General features: G+C 43.0%; 1 protein-coding gene across 1 annotated transcript in view; it reads right to left on the reverse strand.

The window, feature by feature from the left end:
• Positions 1 to 16,818, reverse strand: part of LOC124284353 — a 166,157-nt gene that overhangs the window by 4,620 nt on the left and 144,719 nt on the right. Inside the window, 23 exon segments of the mRNA XM_046720439.1 lie at positions 332 to 723; positions 953 to 1,091; positions 1,124 to 1,507; positions 1,509 to 1,536; positions 3,087 to 3,415; positions 4,611 to 4,697; positions 4,994 to 5,179; positions 6,051 to 6,206; positions 6,599 to 6,769; positions 7,078 to 7,311; positions 7,778 to 7,819; positions 7,821 to 8,027; positions 8,290 to 10,304; positions 10,537 to 10,707; positions 11,467 to 11,640; positions 11,945 to 12,065; positions 12,067 to 12,191; positions 13,009 to 13,344; positions 13,584 to 13,811; positions 13,996 to 14,269; positions 14,650 to 15,044; positions 15,393 to 15,588; positions 15,871 to 16,059. Coding sequence (XP_046576395.1) covers positions 332 to 723; positions 953 to 1,091; positions 1,124 to 1,507; positions 1,509 to 1,536; positions 3,087 to 3,415; positions 4,611 to 4,697; positions 4,994 to 5,179; positions 6,051 to 6,206; positions 6,599 to 6,769; positions 7,078 to 7,311; positions 7,778 to 7,819; positions 7,821 to 8,027; positions 8,290 to 10,304; positions 10,537 to 10,707; positions 11,467 to 11,640; positions 11,945 to 12,065; positions 12,067 to 12,191; positions 13,009 to 13,344; positions 13,584 to 13,811; positions 13,996 to 14,269; positions 14,650 to 15,044; positions 15,393 to 15,588; positions 15,871 to 16,059 — 6,579 coding nt within the window.

A 16,818-nucleotide genomic window follows, 5' to 3' on the forward strand; every position in this document is an offset into this window, starting at 1 on the left:
ATTCCAGCAATATCACGGCGGGAAACAGCAAGGAGAAATTGATACACTGTTTTTCAGTTAGTTACCAAAACGAGGAGACATGATAAATTTGATTTTATTCAACATCTGTTGCTTTCAAACTACAAACATTTCAATCCTCTTAATGCAGCATATTTATGACTGATGGAATATCAGTGGTGAGCCATTACTGAATAACATGTTTTAAGTATTTTCTTGTCTGGGAGAAGAATTTTACTTGCTGTCAATATATAAGTGAAGACAATTATTACAAAGGGACATTATTTTGGAGTCTGATAATTTCACAAAAACATCTTCCTGATTTTCTTCCTACCTTGTAGAACTCTCTCATAAAGAGGACATTTCCGTCATCTGTCATATCTCCAACCTTGATGTGAGCAAGGGAGTGGAGAATCACTACAACAAAGTCACCAATGGATTCCATTCTTTCCTTCCTCACAAACAAAATCTTCCGAGAATGCTCATAGAATATGGAGTTCCTGAAAGCATTCCTCTCGTAATTGTTCTTTGGAAGACTTGATGCAAGGAGCAGAGTGACCTCGGGTGTTCCGATTGTCTGCTTCAACAGCCTGATGACGAACACGCCAAACCTGTAGATGACGAACTGACTTGGGCTGATGGTGTTGACATCTGTAGGCTTGAGGTCTCCATTGCAGGACCACTGGGCATCCTTCACGTCAATGTAGGGCTTGCTATAGTCACCACCTAGAAGCAAAAGTGAATGAGTGAGTGAGTTTGGTTTGGTATTATGTTGTTTAGAGTGAGTGACTCTACCCCACCTACCCCCTACAATCAACTGTTCATATATCTATTTCATTATTTGTTATTCCGATTTTGAAAGAAATATAATTGTCTTCCAAAATTTCCCTTCTGACTAAATATAGGATGAACAACTGAATAATCCCTTGATTAATTATGTAAGAACATAACCTACCCAGTATCTTGTCTGATGTAGCTGGACCAGACTCTCTGTTGCTGGTCTTGTCCAACATTGCCTCAAGGTCATTGATCTGCTTGAAAAGAGGCGACGCCATCAATAGATTCACCCAGTCCTGTTCCATGTTACCTGTACTCTCAAACCCACTGTCCGGCACAGGATCTTTACGGTGCTGCTTGGCAGAGAGGTGAATCCAGACTGCAAGGTCATCTCCTGCTGCTTCTGCGCCATCTCGTTCCTCATCTCCTCATCAGCTTCAAGCTGGGACTGTTTGTCCAGTTTGGCAACCTCTGCGCCCATACGCTGTTTCTTCCTGGCTTCCAGCTTGGCCTGTAAGGCAGCCCTGTGACGTTCCCGCTCACTCAGGGCATTAGATTCCAGTTTCTCGATGTTCTTATTGTGTTCACTCAGCAGTCTGGCCTTCTCCTGCTCGCTAGCATTGGACTGCTCAATCTCTTGCCTCTGTCTCTTGGCATTCTCTTCCATCTGCTGCTGGCGGAGTCTTGCTTGCTCTGCTTCACGTTCTTTTAAGCGTTCCACCTCAACGTTGATGTTCATCTTCCAAGTCCTTCTCAAGTTTTCTGCAAATATGCCATAGTATTAAAAGTGATGATGGAAAGCTGCTAATAACCATAAAGAACTGATTTCACACATCTGCAAGGTCCAGCTGCCCCCATATAAAGAGGGTGACCCAACAAGCTGAGTACAAGTCCCTCACCTTGTTGAACCCAAACCAATCAGTCATTTCTGTCTGACCAGTCTATAGGTGCTCACTACAACCACAGGTTGATGAGGCCCTAAGATGTTTCTTTTAATCAAGACTGTTACTGAACTTTAAATTTCATCTGCAGAAAAAAGAGAAGTTTTGAAATAAAATAATGACAAGTGTTTGCCACTAATATGCTGACTGAGTTTGGTTTTACGCCACTTTTAGCAATATTCCAGCAACATCACGGTGGGGACACCAGAAATGGGCTTCAAACATTGTACCCATGTGAGGATTGAACCCGGGTCTTCAGCGTGATGAGCCAATGCTTTAACCACTAGGCTACCTCACCGCCCCACCACTAATATGACAATATCCCCAGCGGCTAAAGAAGAATGGAATATTTATAACATATTTACTACTTTTTACGTTTTGGTCACATACAAGTTGCCTGAAATGACTGGTGTTTGCACAATCACCCAATGTAGGCTGTTGACATATACTCCTCACAAAAAGTTAAGCAACACAAATATTTCAGGGTGCATGAGTGAAGAGTGGAGCACATTCATGCCACACATTTTGCATGTTGTTTCTGAGGGTGGTTGTGTTCAAGTGATGTTGTCAATGTTATCAGATAAATCAATTTGACAGTCACTAAAGGTTATGTATTCTTTGAATATTTACCTTTCAGTAGGATGCCGGCAAAAATAGCTATCGAGATTGATAAAGATATTACACTGAAAATACTTGTTGCTTCATTTTTGGTGAGGAGTATAACTGAAGACATTGGGTCCAATGTTTTATGAGATATCACGTTTACATAAGTTTGAAAAGTGTCGTGGTGACCTTGACCATATTTTCAAGGTCACCACGACAAATCAACTGGTGTCTGTGTAATCCCAAAATGTAGCCTATCACCAAATTTGAAGACATTCGGTACAACAGTGCATGAGATTTCACGCTAACGAGAGTTTGAAAAGTGGTAAAAGTGTCGTGGTAACCTTGAAAATAAGGTCAAGGTCACCCAAATCGACTGGTGTCTGCGTAGTCTCCCAATGTAGGCTGTCACCAAATTTGAAGACATTGGGTACAACAGTGCATGAGATATCACTTAACGAGAGTTTGAAAAGTGGTCAAAGTGTCGTGGTGACCTTGAAGATAAGGTCAAGGTCACCCAAATCATCTGTGGTCTGCGTAATCCCCCCAATGTATGCTGTCACCAAATTTGAAAACATTGGGTACAAGAGTTCATGAGATATCGCGTTAACAAGAATCAGGACATATGTACATACATACGGACACTGCTGAATACATAGTCCTCCGTTCCGCGTTGCGGCGGGGGACAATTACACGCAGAAGAAACAATTAAGAACTATATAAACAAAAATCAATAACCAAAAACACACATTAAGCATCTCAACTTACTGGAGCTGACTGAGAATCTTCCTCTTGCGTTCTTCCTCACGCTCCTTCTGCTCTTTCTTCCTCTTCTCCAACTCTGCTTGCATCTTCTTCAGCACCTCATCCTTGTACTTTCTGGATTCCTCTGCTGCCTTACGTGCCTCTGCCTCATACTGCTTAGTGAGGGCTTCAACAGGGGAGTACTTCCTCATGGCGTCGGCCAGGTCGCCGAGCTGCTTCTCCTTCAGGGAAAGTCGGGCATGGGTCTGCTGTACCTCCAGCTGGGGTGTCATCTGCTTCTCTGCCTGACTTGACAGTTTCGCCGTCAGCTGGTCAAACTCCTCAAGTTGTTTCTGAAAATATTTTAAATAGTGATTTCAAAAGGATGATCGTAGTGTCGTACTCATCAGGTGTGAGTGAGTAGTAGTAGTACTTGCATGTTCTTCAGGTGTGTGTGAATGAGTAAGGTTTTATGGTGACTTTAGCAATATTCCAGTAATATTACAGTGGGGTAAACCAGAAATACACGCCACACATTGTACCCAATCAAACCTGGGTCTTTGGCTATTTCTTTAACCACTAGGCTACCTGTCCATCTCAGGTGTGAGTAGTAGTAGTAGTAGTAGTAGTTGCTTATTCCTCAGGTGTTAGGTGAGGTGAGGTGAAATTGGGTTTAACATCATACTTGAGAATATTTCACTCATATGACGACGTGCATGCGTGTGTATGTGTATGTGCGGCTGCTTGTACTAGCCCAGATTTAAGCTGGTTTTATAGTGCTAGCCCACTAAGATACTATGCCGCAGTGAAGCATGAATACCCCACTCAGACACATTATACTCTGAGCCGACCAGTCCTTGTTGTACCCATTAATGCCGAGAGCCAGGCAGGGACCAACAAGTACCATATTTTAACGTCTTTTTGGTATGACGCGGTCGGGGATTGAACTCGCGACCTTCCACTCTCCAGGCGGATGCTCTACCCACTGCACCACAGAGGCAGTCTCCGGTGTTAGGAAGGAATTTAGGGAGTGTCAAGTGAGGAGTAGCAGTACTGCAGCTGTCTGGAGGAGCAGGTATATTTCCCCAGGTATGATCAGCCGTATATACACCAGATAATTAGGAAGAGTAATTGTTTCATCCAGACATCGAAAAACCACAGGTGCAAATTTCATTTGTGTGTATGTCACAGCTGAGTTGAAAGAATATTTTCCTATATTCTGTAGAGATTGACAGCATTTGAAACTAGATTGGGGTGTATTGTTTGGGTTGGAGTTTGCCTGAACTGAGAGTGAGTGAGTATGGTTTTACGCCGCTTTTAGCAATATTCCAGCAATTTCACGGCGGGGGACACCAGAAATGGGCTTCACACATTGTACCCATGTGGGGAATAGAACCCGGGTCTTCGGCGTGACGAGCGAACGCTTTAACCACTAGGCTACCCCACCTCCCCTCCTGAACTGAGAAGAGCAGACACTTTAGAACATGTATTCACACAAGATGGACATGGGTTTAGTTGGAGATCCTACCCTGGCCCAACATCTCTCACCTCCTCTTGTTTCTGGAGCTGCTGCTTCTTCTGGGCCAGGTCAGCGTGGGACATGGACCCAGCATTGGCCACAAGGTCCATCAGCTCCTGAAGCAACAACTTACTATAATCAACACACCAGATGTCAAGGATATATACCCAAAATGGACAAAGTCACACTTCCACTTGTATACTACCTGTAGTATTTCATTTAGACCAAAGAAAATATATTTCATAAATGAACACTTCCATCCCATTTCCGTACTCAGTTGTATCAACAATACTCATCCCATTCTAAGCTCCTGAAATTAAGAAAATTTGAGACTTATTCAATACTCTCTGTTCCCTTATAGAATTCCCTAATACATAATTGTATTTCAGGGGAATGTGTTCATCTACTCTACCTGTTCAAATGCTGATGTGAGTTTGTCTCTTTCGGCTTGTCTAGTTTCCTGGACTTCCACCAGAGCTCGTTTCAGTGCCGCATCACGCTCCCGGGCCAGCTGTTCCTCCAGATGGATGGCCTCCTTCATGTGCCTCTGTCTCAGTACTGTGTAGATCATATTTTCTGCCGCCTGACCGTCCTTGCCCTAAACACGACAACATCCTCATTTCATGGAAAAGCAATCGCCGATTATCTTGTCACTGTATTGATGTGTAATAATGTGTGAATTACTCTTAACAGTATTTCTGTTATATAAAATTCCAAAGAACACATGATTTTGTTTTGCTTGTTTGTTGTTTAATGCCACACTCCGCAAACTTCCAGCTATATGGCAGTGGTCTGTCTGGACCAGACAATCCAGTGATCAACAGTGAGCATCAATCTGCACAATTGGGATACAATGACATGTGTCAACCAACTCAGCAAGCCTGACCACCTGACCCATTAGTCGCCTTTTACAACAAGCATGAGCATCGATTTAGGCAACTGGGATACGATCATGTGTCAACCTAAGTCAGCGAGCCTGACCACCAGATCCCGTTAGTCGCCTCTTACAAGAAGCATTGGTTGTGGTGGGATGAGAACACACAATTCTTCCATAAAACTATACTTAATCTGTCATGATATTACAGTTAATTATAGAAATCTGAAAGGATCAGATGTCCTTTAACTTCCTTTTGAGAAGCACATAATGGTGCTTCATCTAAATGTGAGCTGAATTTAGTGAAAACATGCAAACACAGTCATAGCACTGAAAAACCAAATATCATAACCAAGGATTTGAACCGATGATCACATGATCTGGCATGTTTGAGAGAAGCAGCTCGACACAGCAACTAGGGACTTAAATGTGGAAAGTGGTAGAAACGATTTCAGACTGTGTGGTCAGATGTACATCCCATCAGTTTGAGTTCACAAGCATTGGTTCTGAAGCTCACCTATACCAAATTATTTCTTGCTTATGTTCTTTTGTTCATGTTCTTTGTTCATGTTTGTTTGCACATTAAGAATGTTACCTTTACGGAGTCCTTAAGGGCACGTCCCTCAACATCCTTGGCGATGATCTCGTTGAGTTTGTCTCTGTCCTGTTGCTGATGAACAAGTTCCTCCGACATCTCCAGGTCATGCTTCTGCTTCAGTTGTTGCATCTTCTGCTGGCGACGCTGGGCAATCTGGGAACAAACAAACCATGAACATTTCTCAAGGGCATGGCCTGACTACAAAAACATGCAATAAGAATATAAGAAAGGGACAGACATTAATTAGAAACATGATCTCAATGTAATTAAGCTACCCATCAACCAAAAATAGAGAAACTTAAATACAACAATGATGTCCATTACACTTGATAAAACTAGCAATTATTTTGGATGTAGTCCCCCAGCAACCAATGGTTAACTGAAGACTACGTGAAAGTCACCATCATTTGTCAGCATTGTTGTCATGTTATGATGTCAAGCCAAATTTTGAAGGTTAAAGGTACATGGTGCAAGTGATACAAATGGAAATGGAGAATATTCCCGTCTTAGGTTCTTACTCCAACCTAATAGTGTGAAGTACCAACCTTGTCCATTAGTGCCTTCTTCTGTCTGTTCCTCTCAGACTCAAGGTTGCGCTCGATGGCTTCCTGCTCCTTGCGGTGTTTGCCCAGTAGTTTTTGCATCTCAGCCTCGGAGAGACTGCCACCTTTGAGAGCCAGCTCCCTCTCATGCTTCTCCTTCAAGGCATCCAGTGCCTGCAACACAATATGCAGTGGAGGAGTGAGTGAATGTGGGTTTTAATGAGTGTATGAAGGGGTGGGGCAGGGCAGGGCAGGGCAGAACAACAATCAGTACCATAAAGTATAGTGTTTACTCATCCCATTGTCTGTCAATTCTACCAATCACCAGCAAGCACAACAGTATGCCCAAATAAGTAGTTCGGGTTTCATATATACCACATGTGCACACACCCAAACCCTAAACCCCTTTTGCTGTTTACTAGCAAATAAGTTGAAACACATGAAAAGGATTTATTTTTGCTGAAAGTTGATTGACAACTCACCAGTTTCTTCTGCTCATCAATCTGATGACCCATGTTCTTTGAGTTGTTGTACATCTCGTCATCAAGGGCGTTGTTCATCTTGCGGTCCTCTTCTCGCTGGAGAGTCTCCAGCACCGCCTGTTTCTCCATCTGAGCATCAATCAGACTCTGCTGCTCTGATGTCATCTGGTCCCCGTTCAATTTATCACTGACAGCTGTAATCACCTCAGCAGCTTCAGCATTGCCACTTGACACCTGGACAGCAAGGAAATGTTTTTTCAGCAAAATTGCGTAAATGGATAAAAAATACTTCAGCAGGTGTACAGCAGACCAAGAGACATTATTTTCACATATTTCAGCCATTTGGGGAATGAAATGTGACAATGTCTTCATATGACAAGCTAACACTTAAATCACAGGGTTACCATGCTTCCACCTTCTCAGATTGAAGGTAATTTGTCATATTATTCATCAATCCTAGCAAGCAACACACAGGACATGTTAGTCCATTCAACCAGAGCTGACTGGTGGGGCTACTACAACATGATTCACATATACGAAAGTTATCGAGGTAAGAATACATGACTTCTGGAGACGAATATTTCACACATCATTTCTTAACAAATGCGACATCTACAATTAGATCATAACAAAAACAGAATCCTTATAATCAGTAATAGATTGCCATGATGTATTCCCAACAAGCATTGTAAAGCCATACATGAGCCTTAGTGATCCTGTCTAGTTCAGAGGCCACTGCCTTGGTCCTTAGTGAGTTGCTCTTTCATGCGCTTCCGTGCAGCAATCTTGGCCATCAACTTGTCATTGGCACCACTGCGCTGATCTTGGTGCCTGGCCTCCATGCGATGGACTTCATCATGGAACTGGGTCATTATTCTGTCACGCTCAGTGGCAGTTGTGTTCTTTAGCATCTCTCGAAGAGCCTGCTCTTGGGCTTTCTGTTGCTGTTCCTAAAATGCAAAGATCAACCTCACAATAATATTTTAGAAAAGATATCAAACACTATTCTTAATTTATGTGATGACATATCTTCTAAATAAATCAAATTTATTTAGAAGGCAGCTGATTATCTAAGTATATTTTAAAATGAATGCATTCCAAACAATTCAAGTTCATCTTAACATTGGACCTGAAATTTTACAATAAAAACCCATGAAAAAGTCTTTCCAACAATTCTTCCTCTATTCATGTATTACTTTGCAATGTACAAACCTTTTCATATTTTTTCCAAGCCTTTAGTAGACTGGATTCTTCTCTAAGTCTGTCCGCTTCGTTCTGAGATTCCATTGCTTGCAGAAGATGCTTCTTGTCCTCCTCTGACAGATCTTTGAGCTCCTCATCGCTTGGCTGCTGCATCTGTTCCCGACCCTTTCTGTGATGCAGCTTGTCAAACAGTGACTTGGCTGCAAGGTTTAGATTTGTCTTCCTCTCCCTAAATGACTTCAACATGGCATCCTTCTGTTCCTGGGTCAAGTCAAGTGAGTTCACCCACTTTTCAAACTCATCATCCATGAGAGGTTCCTCCTCAGCTGTTGCAACTGTTGCCTTCTGTAGCTCAGTCCTCAGTTGTTCCTGTTCCCGCTGAGTCTTCATCATTTCCTTCACCATGTCCTCAAAAGACTTGACATGCTGGGCTGGGACACCCTCAGAAGGAATTCCTTGGTTCTTAGCTTCCATCATGTGTTGTCTGTAGAGATCTTTCTTCCGCTGTCGTCTAAGATCTGCCAGTTTTTTTCTCAGGTTGGCCAGCTCCTGCTGCTTGGATTTGTCAAATGAATCACTGAGCTTCTGTGTGTTGCCAGCATGGTCAATTATAAGTCTTTCTTTGTCGTGTTCAGATTTAACTTGTGACATCTTCTTCTTGAGGTTCTCTGATACCTCATCCAGCATCTCCTGTTTCTTTGCGTCATATTCATCAAGAAGTTGGTTCAGTTTGTCAATTTCCTCTGTTTTGAGTTTGTTTTCCAGCTGAGCTGCCTCATAAGCTTGTTTCTCAAACAGATATTTTTCCTGCTGTCTCTTCTCCTCCTCGCTAAGTTTTCCAGTGTTCTTCAGTTTGCTGGGGTCACCAATGACAGCCACAACTGATGAATCAGTCTGAGTGTCTCCACTGGAGGTTCCAGCAGAACTCTTTACAAGCTGTGACTCAACACGACCTGGATGTGGAGGTTGTCCTTGTCCACCTTGACGTTGTCCACCTTGACCTTGAGCTTGACCATGACCACCAGTGCCTGCTGCTCCATGATTAACGTTGAGGTTTGTAATGTTGGTATTTGATCCACCAGCTCCAACCTTAATCAAATTGAGGAGTTCTGGGGACAGGTAGAAAGGACCTCCAGATTCCAACATGGCTATAAGCTGCCTGATGAGAGGGATCAGTTCTGAGTCGCTAGATGTCTCATCGGAGTCTCCATACACGCCGCTCAGCTGAGAGTCATAGTCCCCGGCCAGCAGGGCACTCCTTGTGATCACAACCTTCGCCTCCTCACAGCAGAGCTCTGACCTCTGTCTGGCATATTCCAGAGAGGAGTGCTCCTCATCCAGGCTTTCTAGCTTGTTGGTGATCTGGTCCCGCAGTTCACCCTGGAGTCGGGCCTTCCCTTGGTGGTAGCGTTGCAGAGCTGTGGTCTCTGCCTCAGGGTTCATGGCACCATCCAGATCATCCATCCTGTCTCTGTATCTCTTCTCCTCCTGCTGCAGTTTCGTGAAGAACTTTCTAACTGTATCTGTGTATTTGACATGGGCCATAACATGAGCCTCTTCGTGTTCTCGTTCCAAATTGTCTGCCTCTGTCAAGATGTTGATGATTTCAGATGGGATAACTGTGGAGTAGTCTTGCTGTGATGCTCCACGACGCTGAACTTCACGTTTGGCATTTTCATTGAGTTGATGTGAAAGAGCATCAACATCTTCTAGGACTCGTTGTAGGTTTTTAGTGGACACCGTGTTCAATTCAAACAAGAGTTGCTGAGTCAGCGTATGTTCCTTCTGGGTGAGTTCATGTTCCTTCTGTCGCTGCCTTCTCCAGTAGCCACGTCTTGCAATGATCTCCTCCTCTAACAGAGCAAGAGCACCGGGTGGTGGTTTCTTCTTCCTGTGGCCTCCTGTTGCCAAGGTAACAGGAATGACCATCTTGTTTTCAGGGTTTACTCTTACGCTGATGACAGGACTCAGGTCCCCTGTGACAGGATCTACTGCTTTCCGTCCGATGTTGATTGGTACAAGACCTACAAGACCATTGAGAAGGAATGTCATATATAACTGACTGGCATGAATAAAATATATTGTAAAAATCTCATTATTTATAATGGCTCACCACAAAAGAATTGCTTTTCTTTAAAAACCTCGTGGTTAATTAAAATGAAGAAGTCATATCATCTTTAACACAAATATCGGACAAAGCTGTTTTCAATGCTCTGCCAACTACCAACAAGGTTGATATATATGGAAATATCTCACCTCCACCCTCAGGGTCCTCCATTGTGCCTCCAAGGGGAATAACTCTGCCTGTGTGTTGTTGTTTTGAGGCACCAAGTATTGGAACTCGATGATTAGAGCCTGCAGGGTCCATCATTGTTGTACCAATCAGGATCGGCAGTAGCTGCCCTGTCTTGGAGAACTCATACATACCTGCAGTGGTGGAAATGCAACAATCAACCAGTTTAAATTCTTGATATAAAGGGCCCTGGTAGGCACACTGGGGCTGAAATTACTGGTGCATAGTATGGTCTGAGGTGTCTCTCTGCTTCATTACAATTTTCCCCCAGATTTTATGTTCCATCAAACTGATCAAAGATCTGTGTCAATATGGGTGCTCTTCTACCAATAAATATTAACCCTGTGATGTAACTGAAGTATTGTTTAAATCATCCAGAGCCAATTTATTCACAGCATGTGTGAGTAAACAATATCAAACATTTTGGAACTAAATTGTGAAATAATTCTATCAGCAGAGATGCCAACCCTATTTGGGGCCTAAGTGTAATACTAGAGGTCAAAAAGTGTAATTTGGAGCTAAAAAGTGTAATACTTATCAGCCGATCGCTTCAACATGGTACACGTTTTCACGAAAGGAAGATTCTAGACAGAAACACATGTGACCAATCATTATGAATCTCCATACATCGAAAATTGTTGGTCATGTGACTCAACATACTTTAATTCCTTGCAAGTTAATTGGAATGAGTGCGATGCTAAGAGTAAGGGTTAAGAAACACTTCCCTGTGAAAATTTATCCACTTAACTGATTTTGTAAAAAACGAATAGCAAAACGTAATTTTCGCAGATTAAGTGTAATGGCGTAATTTAAAGGTCAAAATCATAATAATTACGCCTAAAGCGTAAAGGTTGGCATCTCTGTATCAGTCAAAGCTTTGCAGTTTTGCTTACCAGGACATCCCCCGGTAGCTGCCAAGATGGTAGCCTTTTCCATGCGGCGTGCAACATCATGTTGAGTTCTCAGCAGATGAGACTTCATTCTGTTTCTGGCTCTCTCCAGTTCCTTCACAGCAGCCTCCAGAGCTGCTTCTTCATGCCGGACACTAACATTGCTGTTCTCCTGACCTGAAACAGCACAGATGACTGAATTCACAATGTGGAATATACATGATTCCTAATTCTAATTCCTTCTTTGTTATCTCAGGAATATAAAATGACATTGTCCTACCAGAAGACTTCTTCAGTAACCCTGGTATATATTACAATATTGGCCTATCATCAAACTGTGTCATTATCCCTGGAATACAATGTGATATTGACCTACCATAAATCCCCTTCATCATTCAAGAATACAATGTAATGTTGTCAAACAATCAGAATCCTTCATCATGTCATTAACAGAATGTAATACAATGAAGTACTGCCCTACCTGCAGCATACACAGCATCCTTGTATTCTCGTAATGCATCCTGCACACGAGCCTCAATGGCCAAAACACTTGAGTCCAGCAGTGACTGATAGCCACCAGCAGAGGGCAGCACCACCACATCACGCCAAGTAGCCGCTATGGATCCGCACAAGCTTCCCACTGAGGGAATCCACAAATGAGTCCCCAGATATGATTGGAATTTCTCCGTGGTCCCCTGCCTTTGTTCCTCCGACAGGTACAACCACTCCTGTTGTGACAATGATTATTAAAGTGAGTGAGTGAGTGAGTTCAGATTTAAAGTCACATCGGCAATATTTCGGCCATATCGTGACTAAAACTAGTTCTAAAGTAAAGCTAGTCAGAACTGAGCCATATTTGCTTCATAGTGACAGAATCTGTCCTTGTGTGTTATTACAACCTTGAATTACCTCTGATACTGTATCTGTTAAACATATTACATTTTCAGTGAAACTATTTTAAGAGCAAAATTCAGCATGATACCAAATATGTTTAGTCATTATTGAAGATATTCTTTTAAAGTGAGGATTTGAAGTGAGACAAATCCACACTCAAGGATTATTATGAGAGACAGTCAGTCAAGTCTTATTTTGCACTTAAGAGGCCACAGGCCTATAGTACATGCATACTGACTATATTGTTATTAGGCAGTAGAGAGTACATTTCTCCAGTGTATAAAGGCATGGTATAGGACTGACTGACTGAGTTTGGCAATATTCCAGTAATATCTCGGCGGGGGACACCAGAAACGGGCTTCACTCATTGTACCCATGTGGGGATTCGAACCCGGGTCTTCGGGGTAACACATGGTATAGAAACATTGACAGAGACAGTCAGTCATATTACACAGTGTTACCAACCAATCCTTGTTCAAGTTAGCTCTGTAAGGAGTACTGGGGACCTGGGCCTAGATTTTCGAAGCTCTCTTAGCGCTAAGATAGTCATAAGTGCCATACATTAACATTAACTTACGACTATCTTAGCGCTAAGAGAGCTTCGAAAATCTAGGCCCTGGACCTGGAGTATATTCCAGAACAAAAACCTACCTGTTTCTTGGTCAATAGCAACAGAGAGGATAGGTACAGGCTGTCCTCCATTAGGGTCCACCATGATGGACCCGATTTCTATGGGTATTGGCAGACCCGTGACTGGATCAGTGTGGATTCCACCTATAGGGAGCACCAGCCCAGTCTTGGGGTGAATGGTCATTCCTAGTATGGGCACCTTGAGGCCACAGGCTGGGTCTGAGATGGCTGCTCCATGTCGAAGGTCACTCTTGTTCTCGAGTGACTGCAGTTTGGTCTTGACAGGTTCACCGGTGTGAGGGTTGGTTGGGTAGGGCACGTATGGGATGTACGGCTCCTCTGATCGGGCAGATTCACCTGGAGGTCAGGATTAGTGGATGAATTGTTAGAACACAAGCATCATACTGCTTTCTTATGATATCTTAACACTCTTTTCTACTGCATTTACTTTGTCTTTCCTTTGTCATATGCATATTTGTACTGAATTTGTTACTTCAGACAAATTATTTGGCTGTGAAATAGACAGCAAAATGATTTCATAGTTTTCAAGTTTTGGGAGAATCAGCTATCTTGTTTTTGTTACAAGGATCACTTACCAGTAGCTGAATCAACCACAAAGACCAGTCTTGTTGTGATTGGGTCATATGCAACATTGCCTTGTATGGGCAGGACTCGGCCGGTTTGAGGATGCAAGAAATAGTCTGGTGGTATCTCCATCACAGTACCATCTGCCAACAGCATACGAGTACCAGGCTTGGGACGGATCAAACCAGTCTTCGAGTCAAACTGAAGAAGGTTTGATGCCTTGATGGACTGGTTAGAACCTAGAATAAGATAAAAAATAAATAAAAAATATGAACCATTTCAACGGCCTCATTTATTGGGCCTCAAGAGATGAGACAATTTTGTAAATCGTACATTAACTCATCACAGCTCAGAATTTCATATCTAAGACATGAATATTTATTCCTTTAATGAAATTGTTTTAACACAATAATTTCAACTGACCAATAAGAGCATTCCTATTCATGGGTTCCTGTGATCCTGACTGTACGATCTGTCCTCCAGTTCCCTGTCCCAGAATGCCCCAGGCTCCGATTCTCTGACACTCTGCTTGGACCTCAGCTGACATCTTCTGCAGCAGCAGAGTTACTCTCTTGTCCACTGCATTGTGCAGCTCTTCCATTGCCTCCCCCTCACCCTGCAGGTGCCCTCTCTGTATCCTGCTGGCGTGATCCATCAGGACACGTGTACCTTCTCTCAGACATGCTTGGTAATTCACCTATGGAAAAGTTGTGTGGCATTAGCTGATGAGATATGGAAAATAATGAAATTAACAAAACCAGGAAATTAATAAAAACAATGCAAAAGTTGGACCACACATGAGGTAAGTACTTGTTAAAATGGCCATGTAATAGTGTGAGTGAGTGAGTCTAGTTTTACACCGCTTTTAGCAATATTCCAGCAATATCAAGGCAGGGGAAATGGGCTTCACACATTGTACTTATGTAGGGAACTGAACCCGGGTCTTTGGCGTGACAAGCGAAGAATGGAAGACTGTAACCTCTTTTGGTTACCCCACCACCCCTCCATGTAATAGTGACATAAGACTGGCAATAATAGGTGGCAATAACATCACTGGCATCCTTAAAAGTTTTTTACCTGGTGGTTTTCCCGCCCTTTCTCATCATCTGTCATGAGTGTTGTCTGTTGTTCCAAGATGGCAGCAAAACGTCTGCCCACTTCCTTCCTCCTTTCAAGCTCAATCTCCAAGTCTTCCAACTTGGTCTCATAGCTGGCCAGATCTTCCTGTGTCGCCAGACTACTCTTGCCCGACAGGTTCATCTTAGCAGCCCACAAGCCTTTGAGAGATTCGCTCTGATTGGCCATTCTTTGGTAGGACTGTTTCATCTCATCCTTGTGTTTGCCAATTGTCTGAGTGACACTCCTTGACTGTTTTGAAAGGGTGTCATAGAGCGTTTTCACATTGAATGATTCCAGGTCAACTTGTCTGTCGTAGTCCCAGAATTCATCATTCTTCACTTCAACTGCTGAAGCTGGAATGAGGTTATTAAATAGTTTACTAGTAATCATGCTTTCATCACCTCTAACGATACAATAGAAGAATCACAGCATAAGAGCCAGTCATTTATTACAGCGGTGGGTGGGACTCACTAATATACAGAAAATATTGACCCTCCTCTAATGCTTGTCCTGAAATGAAAAGCAGTTTTGTGTTTTGTAATGAAATATAATTTGTTTCATTCCCTCCCAGAATATGTGGGTTCTGTTCTATCACAAGTGACAGAACATTGCCTTGTTTGTCCTGAAATTTGTAAAAATTATATCTGGTATTTAAATTGATATTTTAACAGAATTAATCAGAAGTGGCAGTCTGCTCCTACCATCCAAGATGGCTGCATGTGAGCCCATGTCTGGCTGAGCAGACGTCAGAGCCTGGAAGTTTCTGTGGTACTTCTTCACTGGGTGAACAGTGGAGCCCTTGCTGGCATAGTCGTCGAAGTTGAAGCGCTGAGCCAGATGTCGATAGAAGGGGAAGAGATAGGATGTCTTTGTCCAACCGTATTTCCTGAAGAGAACCTGCAGAGGACAACGACGTGATTTGAACAAAGGGGGCAGTTACCTGCAGAACTACCAACAGTGAGAAATACAACGTCAGACTCAAGTCAGTGGTAAACATTGTTGTAAATATATTTGTACTGATAGTCAGTGTCAGCCATGGATTGAAATGATAGCAGAAGGTAAAATGTGTTGGTGCCCAGATTTTAGTGACGGAAATTACTTTAGAGTGATCCACATCTCTCATATTTACACTAACCCTTTTTAATTAGTGGTATTTCACATCCAGACTAATTTTCTTACCAGTAGTATGACCATGAGCACCATGACCAGGAATGCCGCTCCGAGCAAAATGAAGATAATTGTCCAATCAGGGGCCTTGAGGATGTCTTGTGACACTGAGATTCCGTTCTGGATGATGTATCGGGATGTGGTCGGGAAGTAGGGACCATCCTCAGTGCACTGTGCATCCCTGGCCATCACACGAATGTACTGGAAGGGAAAGTGAGTGAGTGATTATGGTTTTACGACACTTTAAGCAATATTCCAGCAATACCATGGTACCCAGGTGGGGCATCAAACCGGGTCTTCAGCATGACGAGAAGATGCTTAATCATTGGGGAAAGGGAAAGAAATGCATAGAGACTAAAGTTGCAAGTACACTTATTGGTCCAGAAAGAAGAATAGTTTGCTCACCTGCCTGTTTATGTCAAGGTTGACTATAGTGAGTGAGTGAGTGAGTTAATACTTAATGTCACACAAGGTCGAAGATAGTACAATCATTAAGCAATAAGTTAAATAAATAAATGATCAGATTTGAAATATGTGCAATGTCACTGTCAGCAATAGGTTGGGAGATAGGATGAGAGCTGATGAGCCATGAGTGAGTGAGGGAGTGGATCAGTGCGAGTGAGTGGGCTGGTGGGGTTTGGGAGGTTAATGAATGTCGGATGGATGGACATGGTTGTACACAGCCTTTGGCCCAAATCACGGCAGAATGGGTGGCCATGGTTGTACACAGCCTTTGGCCATATCGCGGCAGGATGGATGGACGTGGTTGTACACAGCCTTTGGCCATATCACGGCAGGATGGATGGCAGGATGGATGGGACATGGTTGTACACAGCCTTTTATGGCAAGAATGGATGGACATATCACGGCAGGATGGATGGACATGGTTGTACACAGCCTTTGGCCATATAGTGGCAGGATGGATGGACATGGTTGTACACAGCCTGTGGCCATATCGTG

This window comes from Haliotis rubra, unplaced genomic scaffold (assembly GCF_003918875.1).
Source record: "Haliotis rubra isolate DU_JTF1 unplaced genomic scaffold, ASM391887v1 Scf334, whole genome shotgun sequence".
Lineage (NCBI taxonomy): Eukaryota > Metazoa > Mollusca > Gastropoda > Lepetellida > Haliotidae > Haliotis > Haliotis rubra.